General features: G+C 47.0%; 2 protein-coding genes across 2 annotated transcripts; both read left to right on the top strand.

The window, feature by feature from the left end:
* The first annotated feature begins 1601 nt into the window (after window positions 1–1601).
* Window positions 1602–7787, top strand: MGP (matrix Gla protein). Its single transcript, XM_009582637.1, has 5 exons — window positions 1602–1668; window positions 4312–4462; window positions 5249–5284; window positions 6448–6523; window positions 7410–7787. The coding sequence occupies exons 2-5, from the start codon at window positions 4402–4404 to the stop codon at window positions 7546–7548; spliced, it is 312 nt and encodes a 103-aa protein (XP_009580932.1). The 5' UTR covers window positions 1602–1668; window positions 4312–4401; the 3' UTR covers window positions 7549–7787.
* Window positions 7788–10550: 2763 nt separating this feature from the next.
* BGLAP (bone gamma-carboxyglutamate (gla) protein) lies at window positions 10551–16499 on the top strand. Its single transcript, XM_009582636.1, has 4 exons — window positions 10551–10675; window positions 12493–12528; window positions 14548–14617; window positions 16179–16499. Exons 1-4 carry the CDS (start codon window positions 10609–10611, stop codon window positions 16306–16308), a joined length of 303 nt encoding a protein of 100 aa, XP_009580931.1. The 5' UTR covers window positions 10551–10608; the 3' UTR covers window positions 16309–16499.
* Window positions 16500–18208: the final 1709 nt, after the last annotated feature.

Below are 18208 nucleotides of genomic sequence, written 5' to 3'. Positions count from 1 at the left end.
CATCTCACAATTTTGGTTTTAATGCCCATTTTCTCCAACTTAACTAAAAACTTGCCAGATGGCACTGGTGCCAAAGCTTTTCCAATATCTAGGTACATGAGGATGACCAGATCTTCTGGGTCCTGATTTCTTTCAGGGTTCAGCATGTCACAGGGCTGCATATTCAGCTGTCCCTGAAGGGTGGTAGAAGAGGGCAAGAAACGTCCTCCTGTTCGCACTGCTTTTCAAAGGTGGCTCATGACTATGTGCCCTGTACCTTCCGGACAGCTCAAGGTTGCTGTTCTCAGGCTCTGAGGGCCAAGAGCTGCTTGTACAAGGACACACGTAACATGGTACCTTGCTGCTACAGGTAGGTCTGAACTTTTCCCAAATTAATTGAGCACTGTAGGAGCTAAAGATCCCACCCTTGGAGAGGACCCCCTCACTGTTCTTTGGGAACCAGGCAAAAGTACATAGATCAAAAATGCATGTGTTAGCTGTAAGGTGACAAGGTGTCCTATAAAAGTGCAGGAAATCCCACCTCTGTCCCAGTCATTTAGTGGTTCTTTAACTCCTCGGTTATGCTATCATTTTCATTTTGCAACCAAGGCTATAAGTCAGGCCACATTTAATCTTTTCCTGGATCAGACAAGCCATGCTCACCAGCTGTTTGGTTGCTGAATAGATGTGATGGGTTTTCTTTCCTAGCCTCCCGAGCCACTGATCCTGCAGCTGGTCATCCCTTCCATCTCACCTCTGCTGAGCTCAGTCCCTCAGGCTGTGCATACTCTTACTTAAGGACTGGACATGCCAGCACCAGTGCTGAGCATGCACCAGGCGTGGATCTCTGCTGAGCGAGGGAGCACTGCTACGGGTTGCTCCTCACACGGGTTCAGCATCTTGGCTTGGGTGTGCTCTTGGCTTGGGTGCAGGCAGGGCCAGAAGCCCAATAGCCCAATCTAGCAAGCACATGTCCTGGGTTGTCTGACGTGTAGTCCAGCACTGTTGTGGATCTGGTGTGAGCAGCGAGGGTGCGTCTCAGGGGCTTAGGTTTGTGTAAGCCAGCTCTTTGCCTTACAGGGTTTGTCGCTGTTGGAGGTTTCAGAGCTGCCTCCAAAAGCAGACACCTTTGTTATATGAGTTTTCAGTCTGACATTAGCCTGGGACATTAGGAGGAGGGATCAGACAGTTGCAAAAGGAGCATGAAAGTAGATGGGAGAAGGCTCCTGGCCTCCTGCTCGCCGTGGAAGAACAGCTGCCCTGGCCAGCAGCGCAACTCTAGTTAGAGCACGGCCGGGGAAGGGGGGCGGGGAAGAGGGGAGGTCTTGCTGCAAAGAGGGAGACTGGAGCTTGTCCTCAGACCTCTGCTCACTCACTGCTCCTGGGAACAGAAAGGCAGCCTGGCTGTGGCTGTGCCCCAACTAGCCCCTGGTGTCTGCTCTGGCTCTTTCCTCTCCCTCTTGGCTCAGTTGCTTGAGGTTGTTGGTTTCCTGGCTGTGGGCAGAAGGTGTTTTTGACGGGGAAGGTGGTAGCCTGGGGGTGGATCGAGAGTGGGAGACAGGAGAGGGGAGGAGTCACTGATCAATGCTAATAAATAAAAGGCCCCTCTTCTTCAGTCCAGGGTCCAGGACGCCGGGAGACCTGCCCCCTCAGACAAGAGCTGCAGGCTGGTGGGGAAGCGACGGCTCAGTGAGTATGCAGGGACCGCCTTGCTTTTCCTGGACGGCTGCTTGCTATTAATGCCTTGCTGGTGCTTCACAGCTGCAAAATGTTAGGAGTGGTTGCTATGATGTCTGTAACATTGAGATTCTCCACTCCAGCAGGAGACAGGTCAGAGGGCTGCTTTTCTGATCTCCCCTTTATTTGGGGGGCTGCAGAGATTTCCTTGGCATTTGCAGGCAATTCATCTTAGCTCCTCTTTCTGTATTTCTAACCGGTGGATGCTGCTCACTGTTCTGCATGGTGTGTTACCTCTCTGGCAGCCCACTGATGCTGCCCAGATGTGTGCTGGAGAAGTATGGAGTGCAGGGGGAATAGAAAGGAGATGTACTTTTGCAAGGAGAAGTGTTCCCCGAAGGAGATTTGTTGGTATAGGGCTGTGTAGCCAGCATGTTCATTCATCCCTTGGAAAATGCATTGCCTCTGTGGTGGAAAATGAAACATTTGGGTTGAAGTGGTGTTTGTGGCTCTTCTCCTGTGGTTGATGGCAGGGGATGCTCCAGGCATTCTGGGATCAGAATCCTCTGAAATGGGAGCAGTCTTCCAGGGAGCAGAGTGCTCTGCCCTGAGTGAAGCCAAATAAATAAAGAGGGTTTGGCTGGAAAGCGTGTTGGAGTTTTCCCACTGTGCAGCCTCACCTTCATGGCAAAGTACTCCTAGAATCTTCCCCTCTGTGCCCCCACTGCTTTCTCGCTGGGCTCTCTCCTCCAACCTCTCCCTCAGGCCTCCCTTTCTTGGCAGCTCCCATGAGATCCCAGAGTGTACAAGACATTCAGGAAACCTATAAAATCCACATTCAATACTAACTCCAAAACCGTGGGCTCTAAGGAATGCAAACAATCCCAGAACAGAGAATTCCCTTAAAGAGACGGGAGTGGCAGGGCACAGAGGGATAGCGCAAAAGTCTCAGTTCTCCTCTGACCTTGTGTCTATAGCAGACTTCTAGCTTTTGCCCCAGCACAACCTAGTTTTCCTCCTCATCTCAGGCTGAGCACTGAACGGGCAGGACGTGGACGGTATGGGAGGCATTGATGGCGCGGCACTGAGCTGCTTTCTGCATGGGGTGGGATAATGGGGAAGAAAAGCAATTCTTTCTCTTTGGTCTGAAGTTGAAGGCCCTGCTCAGTTTCTCTCCCAGAGACCACAGGCTTCAGGCAAGGGCTACGAGTTTGGCATTGAAAGGGTAAGCTGTAAAGCCCAGAGTAATCTTGTTCCACTGAAGTTTCACTCCCCATTGGGCTGTGGCTAGCTGTCCCTGTAGTTCTTGGCTGTGTCCCCTGCAGCGTGGCTCTGCAGACTAGCCTCTGCAGGTGACAGCAGTGACAACACCACACTGGCTTGGGGGGAATGGTCTGCACCCAGAGTGCACTCCGTCTGCACTCTGTCAGTGAGAAATCCTGATGCGTGCATGTAAACATGGACAAAACAGGCAGTCACCACAGTTTGGTAACAATGGTTACTGTACCCTAGGCTCATCTCCAGGCCGTGTGCATGGTCCCAGCCCCACCACTGCCATGGAGGAGGGCTGGCAGGCACTGAGTACCCACCTTCCCTCCCTGTCTTGCTTCTAGCAAACTACTCGCCTTTGCTTTTCACCCAGCAGGGATGGCCATCTCTGTAACTCTTCTTCTTTCACTCCCTTCTACTGTACCACAGAGCTGAAGAGGGGAACACCCCATCTTTTGTCCATCGCTGCTGTCCATGACAATGGTCCAAGACAAGCTCTTTGGGTGCTAGAAGGTGAGGTGGGTGCTAGAGACTCCTGGCCTGGGAGATTCATCCCGGCTGAAAAGTCTTGCATTGACATCTGACTTTGGTCCCCAATGGGGCAAGGACTGCTAGTGCTAGACCAGAGTGGCAGCAGTCCTGAGAGATACGGTTACCTCTGCCTTCACCAAGATGTTGTCCCTTGGGCTGGAAGAGCAGCGTAGGGTCAGGAGTGAAGTCCGGCAGAGACAGAGTTCTGGGTGCTGCTGTCATCTCAATGCAAAAATCATGATACCTCCAGCAGAAGGGATTCTTCTAGGTTGCTGCTTGTCACTCCTGGAGCAGTAAAGTAGGAGAGGGGAAGGGGCAGTAGGGCTGGATTCCTCCTCTGATGACTGGCAGGCTGGGACCGCAGCGGGGGCCAGCTGGAGGGAGTGGGGCCAAGTGGGGACAGAGTGTTTGAAGCCTCATTCTCCATGTCTCTGTCGGCAAAGCTGACAGAATATTCTGGGCTGGGTGTATCCAGACAGAGGATGGCGAGGGCGAAGAGGGCAGATCAGAGGGAAAATTAGAAAGGCAAACATTTACATTTGGGATCAGCACACACCTCTCCCTCCGGGCCCCCGGCAGCCCCTGAGATTCCTTCCACTTGTGCAGGCCAGCTTTTCTGAGCCCGGAGTGCTAGTGACATGCTTGCCTGTGAATTATGGCCCCCAGCCCTGAACTGGGAGAGGAAAAGGGCATGCCCCCTCCTTCCCGAAACCTGATTCAATCTGCTAATAGAGGATGTTTTGTAATGGCTCCATAAAAAGTGTGTACCAGCCAGCCGTCGCCTTCCCCAGGCTCTTTCATGGGCCCCCTCCTGGCTCTGTTTTCATAATAAACATTCCACTGCTAATTTTGCAGGCGGCCCAGGATCTCCAGCTGCCCTCAGTGGGAAGAGAGCAAGACACAGCGAGAGAGACAGAGTGAGAGATTCCTCCCTGCACTGGCACAATGCGCACTCTCATCATCCTTATGCTCCTGGCTGTCTTGGTGATGGCTGCTACTTGCTATGGTAGGTGACCTTTTTTACTGGGTAGAGTGATAACTACAAACCTACAGACATCTTTGGGTCTGTTCAGATGTTTTTTATTCAATTTGTTGTCTTCTTTCCCCTTAACTTGATCTCTTGCCTGCTTTTCTGCCCTTGTGTCAGGCTGTCCTAGCCCTGCTCCAGAGCTGTCAGCTTCAATCATTATGATTTGTGGTCCAGGATGCTTCAGCCCCTTCCTCTCTGTTCCAGCGCACTTCCCAGGCTGCTCCTTTTTCTGCCCCTCTGTTGTCTAGACTACAGTAAGAGTTCTTATTCTTAATTCTTTCTTGTTAATGGGGAGATTTCCCTTTCTCCTTTTGTAATATAAGCCCCCTTTTCCTGTGAGGCATACAGTTCCTTACTGATGGAATTCAGGTGCTGATTCATGCAAGAGCCAAGCACATCTCGCTGTGCTAATCCATTCCCTAAGCACACATGCAGACTTTGAAGGTATCATATCCACTGTAGCGTCAGGGACATGAAGGTGAGGAACTATGCTTGAGTATCACACACTGGAAGACCAAGCACAAGCCTTGAAGTCCTGGCTAAGACACCAGGTTGCTCTATTTTAAACTCCTGAATACCCTAAACTCCTCATATAAATTCTAAGTCATGCCACTGATCCCTTTCTCTTTCTTTTAAACAGGTGCCTTAAAACCTGGCTTCTCTGACTTCTGTGTGCATGTTCTATTGATCTGTGGTGTGTGAAAGACTGTGATTCCCATCAATACAGTGTCTTACAACATGTTTTACTCTTTCTTTCCCCAGAGTCCCATGAGAGCATGGAATCCTACGAGTATCTCAGTAAGAGACTGCTTTACTATTTCCTTCAATTTGAAATGTGCTACAGACATCTCCAAGACCATTTCCTTGTACTTTACTGTGGAGATTAAATAGGCAGAACCACTCAGCCCAGGGAAACTGAATTTACTGTGTGATGGAGTTGCAGGATGAATAGGAGGAGAGTTAAAAAAAGACTTCACATGTTTGGGCACAAGTGCATACCAATTTGTTTTGCAAATAATATAATGAGAATTGGAAAACAAAGAATCATGAACTTAGATCCCTGCTGCATCCACCTAAAACAGGTTAAGTGACACTAGAAAAGGACATTGCTCAAAAAGGTCTGTGATGAGCACGGAAAGAGGTACTGCAGAAGTCAGTGACGTGATTTGTACTTCCCCAAGGACAGGGAAAGCCTTACTCCCAGCACCTTGGAAGAAGCAGTTGGGATGTGTGGGCAGGAGGGATCCTTGCTCTGGAAGAGAGACTTAGTGTCACAGGAGAAGCATGAAAGGGTGGAGAGTCTCACCATGAAACAAGCAATAACTTGGAGAGGTTAGAGAACAGATGGTTTGAAACTAAAAAGAAATTAGACCATCTGTGAGAAGGACTTCACAAAACAGCTGGTCAGAAGCACAAAGGCACATGTGGGAGCCAATGCCAAAGACATCCACAGACTCCTGAGCACTGCAATAGGATTGTGATGTTTCTCAAAAAGGACAGAAGGCACCTCAGTCTGAAAGTGCCACACAGACTGCTCAGTGACTGCCGAACCTGGAGGCAGATAGACTTACTCAGGCCCTTCCTGTTTTTACCTATAATTCCACAATTCTACTAATTCTACTGAGCATGCCCAGACATCCCACAGTCTGCGCAGCTTGGCATCTACCTCTTGGCCAAGATCCGCTCACTCAGAGGGGCTGTGGCAGTAGCTTTACCCTGGGTGGCTTGAATAACAGCAGACCTAGAGCAGCACGTGCACTTCCATACAGACTGCACAAGCCAGAGGGAGAGCCGGTGCATGAACCAGTGGGGTAGACAGCAGGGAATATTGAAAGGTCCTGGGTTTCACTGTGGCTGGGAAGGCAGACAAGGAAGCTGTTATAAATGTGGAAGTTAGCTTTTGTTGAAATCTGGCCTTGAAAAAGTGTCTATCTTCTCTGAACAACCCCTTGCCTTCTCAGATCCCTTCATTAACAGGCGAAGGGCCAATGACTTCATACAAGCTGACATGAGACTAGAAGCCATCACTCAGGAGAGGTATGTTATGGCCTCAGGACACTGAGGATGGGAGTGGGGAGAGGTCTCTCCTTGCCAGGCACAGGCTGCTACCAGGGGAGAAAGCAATGGTGACTTCTGAGACGCCTCAGCCCTTTCTCAGTGTGAGGTGCCCTTGAAGTCCCCAACCCTGTGAGAAGCCAGAACTCAGATCGTAGAAAGCAAGTCCTTGCGTCTGAGGACATGTCATGCGCTGGGAGGGATTTGCTTAATTTGTCTGAAGGAAACACCAACAGAAACAGAGGGAACGGTGTGGGATGGCAAGAAAGGAAGCTCAGTTTGAGATCTTGTTCTAGTCCTCAGCTCTCATGCAGAATTTGCACGACCTTTTCTAAATCACAGGGCCATCTGGGGGCCTCCTTTCCTCATCTATAAAAAGCAGATATAGGCAGTTTCGTGCCTCATGCAGGGCTTGTGAAAATAAAGGCTGAAGCACAGAAGTCATCTCCTAGCGAGACATCAAGGCAAACCTTCTCCACAGTACCAGGTGGCCCCTTTGCAGGATGTTTCAGGTCTTTGTTCCATGCGTGGCTTCGGGGAAGAGCAGAAGAGCTGAAGGCAGCAGGATGGCGAGGCTGCGGAAGAAGGACTCTTCCTCAGGTTGAGGCAGGAGCCATCCCCCTCTCCCCACCACCCTACTTAGCCCTGAAATAAAAGGTTACCTGAGGAGGCAGAATGCTCCTGTTGTAGTCACATCGCTCCCCTGGGTGTGGTGAACACAGAAGCTGGTATGCTAACATCTTGGTAGCTGGATGATGGAATCTGGTGATGGACCCTTAATCCTGGTGGGGGATTGTGGGGCAGGAAAGGGTTGTAGACAGATATTTAAGATGGCAGCATTTACCACTCATCTCTCCTATTTTTGCAGGATCAGGGAGCGTAATAAAGCACCCCGGGAACGTCAGAGGGAGATCTGCGAGGACTACTACCCCTGCGAACTGTATGCTTTTCGCCATGGCTATGCTGCTGCTTACAGGCACTATTTTGGGAGGAGGAGGACTAAGTAAAGGATGACCTGTTCCTACCCTGGGGCCTGGAGCCCAGGGTATCCACCCAAAAAATGCAATGGCTCTGAAACATATTCAGTTGCTTGTGTCCCTGTATGTTATCCTATCTGCTGCTTCTCTCCTATGTAGCCATGGATTCCTACACTGTGTTAATTAGCGCTGAGCTGATGTAGCAGAGATCAGAGAGAGTTCAGGATGCGGGTGTTTACTACACAATAAATTGCTGGTTTGATACTATCTTCTCATGAGTCACAGTACTTGGTGGGGTGTGTGTGCAATTTTCCATGAAGAAGCTGAGTTTGTTTATCATAGAATCTTCTGCGGATTACGGAAAAAAGTCATTACTTTGCAATCACACGAGTTTGAAAGGATCTACAATGGTTTTGTTCCAGGGTCTACAAGTGGCTTCTTTTAGAGTTCACTGGCAAATTTCAGTTCCCAGTCTTAAGACATCTTAAAATGGTGTGGTGTTCAGAAAGCAGAGTGAGATGCACTTTTTGAAAATGAAATCTATGATATCTTTCCTCAGTTGGGGAAACAAAATTCAGAAGGCACCTGTTTAATCTTAAAAACAAAGTTAGGGCAAGAGTTAGTGACAGAAAAAGTGTGTAAATTGCATCTCATCTATCCAGCTACCCTCAGGTCCCAACGTAGGATGTTCCTGTAGAAAGGAATGTGTGAACCGGACTTTACTCATATTTCCTTTTGGAAACCTCTTTCATGCCCTTACTTCCACTTGGCATGATTCTGGTAGTGCTAGAAAGCTGCAGAAACCAACGGTGAAGAGTGGCTCCAGGTGGTAAATAAAAAAATAAAAGAAACCCAGTGTTTGGGGTTAAGCCCAACTTTGTTCACCGAGAACAATTTTATTTTACGTTCATAACTCATTCAAAATCAAGATGTGGCCTGACCCTGTGTACAGGTTGCTGAGCACCCCCCGGCCCATTGGGGAGTGAGCCTGACCACTGTCAGGTTGTCACCAGCACCGACACCAGGGCACCTCACAGAGCCTGTCGCCAGGCCATAAAAACCCAGTGCTGACATGCCCAAGAATACAATACTGTTCTGGGCTGATCAGCAGCCACAGCAGCTTGGAGACCCCTTGGTGTGGGATGTGTAGGAGACATAACATCTTCTATCTGAGCTCAGCACAGCTGGTTTCAATATTCACATCTCCAGGGTTCCACAGGCACCTGTAAATTATAGAAGTGGGAAAGATTCATGGCACGCTATCAAAGGTTATGAGGTATAAAGTATCAAATTGTTGACTATTCTGTGAAATTAAGTCTAGAGACAAATCTACCTGCCACATTAGAAACACACATCTTCTTGCAAAATATGCTTCAAGACTTTGCCAGCTTTGAAGATGAACTTCTGGAAAGAAATGTGATTTATTTACTGAAAACACTTCTGATGGGAGTATCCACCCTGACAGCTGCTAAAGTTTTGTCCAAAAGAAAAAGTGAGAGAGAAATGACTTTAAGGAAAAAAAGCCATACAGATTAGGTATATTTGCACCCACACTTGTCGTGCATGTTCCCATGTAGGTGAATCTTATGATCATGAACCAGGGCAAAACTTTCATACCCTAAAGTCAACAAGTCTGCAGTGTCTGGGTTTGACTTGACACTGTGACACTATCAAAATGGAAGGCACAGGGCTAGTGCTGTCTGAGTTTGTGTCCAGAAATATCTGGCAATTCCAACCTCCAGAATACCAGTATAAATAATGAATAACACCAGAGATTTCTGTGGGATTTCGTTAGTGTAAGCAACAACCAAACATGTTTAAGAGACTACATGCTGGTTAGAAAGCTTGGGAAAAGTTGGGAAGAAAAGTAAAGCTGTTTGGATTACTAGAATTGTGTATTTATATTCTTTCAAGTTTTCTTTTGGAAGCATAACTTTCCTAGAATACTTATTAATGTTAGATATTTATTCATTTTTAAACTGTTGTTCTTCAAGATACTTTTGCTGGAAGTTGTTAGTATATATATTCAGTCTTTCCTGGACTGTAGAAGAGTTAAACTTTTTTTTTTTTTTAAATCCTGAAATTTCTCTATGCTAAAAGACAGTGTTTCTAGGGATTGGCACAATCCCTAATGGTTCTGACCGCCCTTGGGAGGCTTTTAGGCTTTAATTCTGTAACCCTTGAATGTCTCCCCCGCATGTGGGGCCGAGGAGGACTGGATGTGAGGTGGAGGAAAATGTGATCCATGTGCTGTGTTTGAGACATGGCTTTGGGAACTTGACTGGTGGGTTGGGGGAGCACGGGGTTATTGGTAGATAGGCTGTAGAAGAGCCCATGCAGGGCTTTTGACATACCAAGCAACCACAGCCACTCAAATCCTGAAGAACAAAACACTTTTGGAGTTTCAAGGTTTACCTGATTTTTAGACAAGAGAAGCCAAACTAATGGCCTCCATACTAGGAAGATTTCCAGGAAGAAAAAAGAAAGACTGTCCCCAAAACAAACCACCAAAGATCCCAACAGTATAAAAATCTCAGCTCTCTGAAATGGTTTGGTGAAACTGAAGCGAAAAATCTACTGTGTGTTTGCCCTATGCAAGCTGTTGCATGGGTTTCTTTACCTTCAGAGGAATGGGTCAGGGTGGGGTGGGGGAAAAGGGTCTTCACTGGGTTCAGTCTCATTTGATTTTCCACATGAGAGAGCTTCATCACACGAAAGGAGCAGCTCTACTTCAGGGTGTGCTGGTCTCTCCCCTGGCTTTCCAGCAAGAAGCTGAATGACTTTTGTGTTTATAATAAAACTGATTTTTTTATCCAGCTGTTTTCTGTCAACAGTCCCATTCAAAACCTCAGATAAAATGTTCAGGAAAAAGTCCTGAGATGGATGTCAAAATGGCTGCCAGGACCCAGTATCTCCTGGCCCAAAGGACGGGCTTTGTTTTGGAGCTCAGATACAGGAACACAAGCCAGAGCCCCGATCTCTCCAGGCGATCACAGGATATAAACTGCTGCCCAAAAGCAAGCTCCGGAGAACTTCAGTAACCTCCAGGAAAGCTCTGAGGTTGGGGAGACTAGCACAGCCAAAGAAGACATGAGGAGTCTGCTGGCACTGCTGATCGTGACTCTGGCCCTGGCAGCGCTCTGCTGTTGTGAGAAAGGTAAGGGGACGTCTTCCCGGGAAGCTTGCCGTCAGCCCTGCAGCTTGCCGTCAGCCTCCCGTCAGTCTGGGAGAGACGCACAGCTTCGGGGGGAGGAGGTGCACCTCCGGTCATTGCACAACTTCATATCTCTCGGAGAGACAGTCATGGATGAGAGAGGGCTGGGGGATAGAGAGCCTCACGTCTTGCTGGGCACTTTCTTCCACTGGTCAACTCCCCCCTCCCTCAATTGCACCACTGAATTGCAGCAGAGAATTCAAACATTTTAATATGTTTCAGCATTAAACCCGTTTAGCATTTAGGTGAACTGGCAAAGGTCTGTTGGATGCTCACTTTTGAGTAAGAGAGTTGAGCTGCAGGCAGATTTGTGTTGACCACAGGGAGAGGGATTTTGTGCCTGCCAGCCCTGGAGTGCTGTAGGATCATAGAGATAGGCACCGAGTCAAGCCTTCAGCTGCAGGGAAATGTGGGATGTGGAGAACTTCTGGAGGAAAAAAAGCCTTCTGTTGGTGGTTAAAAAAAAGGGAGTTGTCCCATTGAAATAAGAGCACTTCACATTTGAAGGTGATTTAGTCACGGTGACTTTATGATCAAGAGACAGTAATGTAGTAGCAGCTCTATAGTTGATGGAGAAGGAAGGGGGGAAAGATCAGAAAAACAAGTCTTTTCCCTTTACAGCAGGAAAAGAGAAGCCGAGCAGGAGGGGGCCCTGTCTTTTCTTGTATTATCCCATTCAGAGTTAAATTTCATTCAGTCCTTGGCATCAGATATGTCATGATTCAATACTGGCAAATGTATTTTGTTTGATCTGTCAGTCTCTCTCTCACTTTTTCACTCTTGAGTATATATCTGCTTTTTTTTAGTCATTATTATTATTCCAGATTGCTTAATGGCCTTGGAGTAACTTCTAATTTTTTTTTTTTTAAATCCAAGGAATGTATATGTAGCTTAAAAATAGAACTACACACAACCCTTCTCACACGAAGTTTTTGTTTAAGCACAGTTGTTATTTGTTTGGTCTCTAGAGTCCTCTTTCTGCCCATAAATACACTTATGCCAAATACCTGGTGACTTGGGTGGAACTGACATTGTTGAAGAAAAATATGGTGAACTAGTGGAAGAAAAAAATTGTGAAGTAGGGCAGTGTGGGAGAACTAAGATTAGGAGACCTACCTCTTAGAGGACGGTTTCCACGGGTGTTTGCAGGAAACATTAAGGATTAAGGATTAAGATTAGGACTGAACACAGAAATATAATGTGTAAATTCTTCTTGTGAGGGCTGGTGAGCCAGGTACCCCAAGGCTGAGCCACAAAGCTGTGAGGGTAGAGTTGTTTCTAATTTTGGCCCTATTTCCCTTCCCTATCAATAGTTTGTGATTTCTTCCTAAAGTTAAGGAAACCTCTCTTTCCAAAGATAGAGGAGATGCTCAACTATCTTCAGGCTCTGTCCAAATCTGGGGTTTTGCTCAAATGGTCCCCTAGCTCTAGCTGTCCCTGCTCTTAGCAAGGGTGAGGAGGGAGAAGGAGGAAGGTCTTCCTCCAGCTTCCATAGTGGTTATACGGTTATTGTGTCATTTAATCTGGCTCAGAGGAAATTGAAATTAAACAAATCCAGGCATAATGGGTGAATTTTGCTATGGTGAAGAAGTCTATCCCTAAATGGTGGGTGTTAATAAAACCCTTTCTGGGGAGGAACAGACTTTCTGGGAAAGGGGGGGAGCTGGATTCACCCAGTAGGCAGAGGGATTCAGTTAGAGTGGAGCAGAGGAGGAGGACTCACAAGCAAACTCCTCTCTGTCTGTCTGTCTATCTTCCAGATCCCAAAGACCCCTCAGGATCTCCCAGCGCTGCCAGTGAGTATATCATTGTGACTGATACTCAGCTCCATTCTCCTGCATCTACTTCCCTTCTTCCCTTTGATAGGCTCAAGGGATGAACAGGAACCATGCTGAGTCCCTCTAGCTGCTCCCTTTTTGCTCCCTCAGCACTGCAATCCCTGAGGTGCAGGAGCACCTGCAGCAAACAGAGGGGCTGCCTTTCACAGCCATGGGGGCGGGAGACACCAGGGAGGTCAGCCTCCCTGCACCGACAGCCTGGCATCGCTCCGGGTGTGCTAGTGCCATAACCCGCATCTCCGCAACCCTTGAGCAGCCCCCAGGCAAGACGTGAGTCCTGCGGGTTGTTAGCAGCTGGATGCATCTGCCCTCTGTGAAACAAGGTGATGTGAGCGGAGCAACACAGCCAGTCTCCCAGCTTCTCTGAGCTGGCCTCAGAGACCTATCCAAAGTGACTGCTGCGTCCCCAGACTGTTAAGAGAGCAGAACCTGCCCCAGGGCCTCCAGGCATTTGTCTTTTGGATCTGCTGAGCAGCCAGTCTGGTGTGCAGCACCACAGAGCAGAAAGGTTTGGTGCCACATGGCAACAGGCTGTGATATCCCTGCCAAATCCCACCACCTGGAGAGCCTGAAAGCAAGTGCCTTCCTTGGCTGCTCCTGAGGGCTGCAGTCCCTCCTCTGTCAGGTTGCCTGGGACATAGGGATTTGCACACCTTGGGATGTCCACAGCTTTTGCAGCAAGCTGATCCTGGCAGAAATCTGTATGGAAAATCCCCCTCTTTCTTCCCTGTCTCGCCTTTCTCACACCTTAAAGGATAACATTGCTGCTGGGGGGCATGAAAGCTGGTATTTCTCCAGTAAGCCAATGCAAATACGGATTGGGAAAGAGGAAAAAAAAAATGCAAAGAGTGTTCAGGGAAAGGTGGTGATTTCTGACAGCTCATTAATTGGCAGTTTCTATGTAGTCAGTATTTTGATCCAGACTAAACCCCATCTTACTAGAGAGGCGACATCTCTCACCTGCCAAACAGAAACACGGTCAAACACCCCACAAGGATGAGGAAAGGGCACAAACGCCACCATCTCCCCACAGACAGAGGTCCTCGAAACTCTGTTCCCCCAGTGACAGTGACAGTTTGCCAGTTTCTCTGCTGAAACACGTATTGGTGTGCAGTTCCCTGTGTTGCTGGTGTGCCGGCATCTGTGCACACCTCTGCTGGTGCGGGTCCGTCCCATGGAGCGAGGCTGTGCTGTGCTAAGCCCTGTCTGGGAGTGGGGGCAAAGTGGCTCTACCTGCTGTTTGTGGGGTGCTCCACAGTACCCCGGTGTTTGCACAATCACAAATCCAAGGGAACAAATAAGCAACTGCGCTGACACGGGGTGTTAGTGGAGACCAGGGGCTACTACTGTCATGGCAGAAAGACCTCTCATGTTCTCCAGGTGCCTGAACACCAGAATCTTTGCACCTACTGGGTATATTTCTCCCTGGGTGATGTTTATTCATTATTTCATACCCTTCACTTTTCATGGAAGTCTGCACATGTGAGCATTGGTATTTCCATGTGCTGCCTGTTGCTTATGGCTCATTGGAGGCATTTTAGGGCCTGGTGGCTGGTATCTCACATCACTCTCAGTCTGAGTCAAAATATAGAAAGGAAGCCAAGACCCTGCAGTTAAGTGGGCCAGGGCGAGAGGGTGCCATTCCCTTCATTTTCTTCTTATTTGTATTTTATGCTGTCACGACCTTGCCTTCTGCACATTTGCTGTCGACTCAGATCATTCTGTGTGATAAGGGAATAGAGTTTATGACAGAAAAGAGATCCATGCTCCATGTAGATGTGCAAGTTGGAGTGATCCCAGCTGTTGGGCTTTGAGTGGACAGTGTGGTGGGGAGAGAGGAACGGGCAATTAGGATGGGCCCTGACAATCATCTGCTTGTGAAGAGAGTAGACTGTCCCTTTTCAGAGGTTAGACTGGTCTTCGTTTTGCATAGACCATGGCCCTGCATCTCTAACCTGCTGTGTTCTCTCTTGGTAGGCATTAAGATTAAAAAGGAAGTTGCCAATGCCTTTGTGAAGAGGCAGAAGAGATCCAGCCTGTATGAACGGTAACAACTCAGGAGTCAGGCTGACAGCTGGACTCTGGACCTGTTCTGAAGAGGGGGTGGGAAGGCAACAGGACATGACAAGGCATTAATTTGTTGTACATTTATGTTATTACCTTCATGTGTAGAAGCAAAAAGGTTGTAGGAGAAACTCATTGATAGATAAATGGTTCTTTTTTTCATAAATATCCTTTTGAGAGCTCATAGCTGGACTTTGTTATTCCTCCCAGGAAGACAGTACTAGCTGTCTGGGCTAGCCATGGGGACAGCAAGATACAAGTTAGAAGCTGCTCTAACCGACAGGGTCATCAGAGCTGATTTCCAGGATAATGAGCATCACAGAGTCTTGGTCATTGCCTCTGGCTCCCTACAAACAAGTACAGCTCTGTTGCAGGGATGAGGCTAGATCAGATTGGCTGTTCTTTCTGAAGCTGTAGAACCTACATCCATTTGTGCAGAAATCTTAGGCATGAAGATTTGGAGAAATCCTAGCTGTAAACATTTGGAGAAATTTGAGGTCATCTAAGAATGTTATTAATGTACTTCCTGGAAGAGTTTGTTAAGCCATTGTCTAACATAGGCCTGTGACAAAAAGAATTTTTATTCAATCCGTCTTTGGACTAGAAGGATAATGTTGTTTTCAGATAACAGAAGATTGGGAGGTCCCATGTGTAGAGGAAAGGATCAGAGTATTGTAGCAGAGGAACTGGCTGATGTTGAAACCTGCAGTCATTAAAAACAATATTTAAACCAGAAGCAGCAACTGTACTGACTGTACTGACTACCCCCTTACAGGTGGTGCATCGTAAAAGTAGATTCTGCTGTAAGCATTAATCGGTAAGAACGGAGGTAGACAGACAGCTCGGTGTATTATTTGATCACAAGGTAAGGTTAGTCTGGAAATACAGATGCAACAAATAGAATTCAAGGTGCTGCAGGGTTTTTCCAATACAGAAATAAAGAAATTCATGAGATACAGTGGTTGGACTTCTCCTGTAGCAGGAAAGATTACACCTGGAACAGGAGTTGAGAAGTGCATCCAGATTGTGTAGCTGAGACTAGAAGACTTGGGCTTGCTTAGCCTGGCAAAACAAAAGCTGAGTGGGGATGATATTGCTGTCAACAACAGAGGTGCAGATGATGAGAGGAAACTCCTTAAGCTAAAGGAAAATAGTGGCTAGCGGGAAAGTGAGCAGAAATTGGGAGCAAATAAAGGTAAGCAGGAAATAATTAAATAAAAAATAGAATAAATAACAACAACAAAGGTTCCTGGGTAGCTGGGGAATGGGGTTGGGGACAAGAAAAAAACCTAACTGCTTCTGTGGTCTCCTTTGCTGATAAAACCTCAAGAGCAATTGCTTTAAGTTGGGTTCAATTCCAACTTTTTCCAGAACTAATTAAGTAGTTCATCCCTGTGTAAGTAGGTGTTTAACTCATCATGAGAAGTCTCCTCTTGGGACACCCTGGGGAATCACTCTTCTCTTGTTAGTATCACGGGTGTGAAACCTCTCCAACTGCATCGACTGAATCTGCAGAATGGCATCTCTTTCTTTGTCTACTCCAGGTACTTTGAGTATTACAAAAATCCAATGGAGCAGATGCATGAGCGTTGTGAAAACTACCCCCCCTGTGACTATCTCTCTGACCAAATAGGATTTTCCATGGCCTACAACCGTTTCTTTGGGAGATACTAAGGATGGGACGGTCACTTCGTTCATTTTGCTTGGGACCACTCCGACCCCCCAGGAGAAAGAAGGTTGTGGGTGGGAAGGAGGGAAGAAAAACATCTAGACTGGGGTCTTCTTCAGAACACCAAGGCAATAATTATCCCACTTGTTGAGCTTGCATTAGCTTTCTTCCTTTCATCAAAAATCTTTCTCTTCAGTCGTCTTTTGTGGTATTTTGAGCTTCACCAGAAATGACTCAGAAGACTCTGTCTTACCTCCTTCCATTTGAATCCCCAGGACACAGTAGGTGAAAAAAATGTGATTCCTCTCAAGAAAATCAATGTATATCTTAGAAACATAACAAGATGTTTTGTTGTCTTCTGCAAAATGCATGAGGATTATAGAAGGAGAATGTCACAACATGTGTAATGTGATGGATCTGATCCTGGGATACTCACTGGGAAGAAGGCAGAATGGCTGCCTCCTCGTACAATGACTAGGAAAGTTCAGTATTTTCAGGTATAATAGTCACCCTAAATATGTGCCAGTGTAGGATCATTTTGCAATGATAGAAGCGTGGAAATACTGTTACACAGCCAGAAATCAGTTTTTGGCACACTTTTCTGATTATTCTGTCACAAAACTTGCCTGTATAGCAACAACAGATAAATCCCCAAAGGTGTGTTTGAGGAGTCCTTTTAGATGAGCCCTCCCACTTGTATGCTGCATTCAATGACTGTCTCTAAAAAGTTACTTGGAAGTCTCGTTGTTTTATTACAGTTGGTTTCTGGTGAAACTGAATATACCCAAGCAGAACAAAAAAATAATCTGTTCCTCTTTGATGCTTTAGTATTTATGCTTCAAACTAAAATTGTCTAAACAGCTCCAAAAAAGCAAGCAAGCAAACAAAAACCAATAAACTTTATGAAATAAACAAAAAGAAAATCGGTTCGAGGATGAATTGAAGTTGGGTCAGCATTTGGTTTATTCAAGGAAGCTTGTATCGCTCTCATAGATGTATATATAAAAAGTGTGTGTGTTTATATACATACCCTCTTCCCTCTGCAGTACTTCATTCTGTCCCCTTGTATGAATATTTTACCTTAGCAACTTTCTGCACAGATTCCCTTGATGTAATCTGTCAGCTTTCCTTCCCTGAGAGGTAGACGGCAGATCCCATCTCGAAGGACAGGGACTACTGACCCTCAGGAGACTGAGAAAGACTGAATGTCTCTGGCTGCATGTAAGCTGGCGCAGCCATTCCCAGCTGCTGACTGCAATAAATACTGCTTACGTAAAGCAGGTTGGCGTGCTGCTTCTCTCTCTGCCTCTGTACAACCTTTATCTGCGGTTAGGGATGCCTAGAAGATAAAACCTGCTCCTATGAACCCTGAAGAGCAGGATCCAGGTGTGTGAGGCTTCCTTCTCCCCTCCTGGGCCCCAGTGTGAATCAGAAGTGACCACATCGACATTCAGGTCACGATCCCAATACACCGTAACAGTGAGGGAGAGGAGGGCCAGGCTTTTCCCGATTCACCATCTACCGAGTTCAGCATTTCTCTGAAAGACCTTGCCCTGAAGTAAGGACACGGGTAAGTCCACAGAGATGGCTGCCAGTGTGAGTGTGAACATCTCCTGTTTGGCAAGCCGCTATGAATTGCACCAGCTATGCTGACCTTGGCCAAGGAGAAAACAGTCACTAAGTACCTCTTCTTGTCTTGGTCAAACACCTGGGACTGGTTCCTCTATTGGTATAAACTGATGGACTTTCACTGCTCACAAAAAACTCTCCTCTGAACACCATCTAGTAAAAATGAACAAAGTGCTCACTGAAAGCAGTGAAAATTTTGCTGGGAAAAATATTAGAGAGATTAGTGAAATCCTAATATCTGCTGTACTAACAAGTTAGGGGTCTTGCTGTTGTTGT

The sequence above is a fragment of the Fulmarus glacialis genome, unplaced genomic scaffold (assembly GCF_000690835.1).
Source record: "Fulmarus glacialis isolate BGI_N327 unplaced genomic scaffold, ASM69083v1 scaffold44067, whole genome shotgun sequence".
Taxonomy (NCBI): domain Eukaryota; kingdom Metazoa; phylum Chordata; class Aves; order Procellariiformes; family Procellariidae; genus Fulmarus; species Fulmarus glacialis.
The sequence above is the reverse complement of the archived record's forward strand: the minus strand, read 5'-3'. Positions and strand labels throughout refer to the sequence as shown.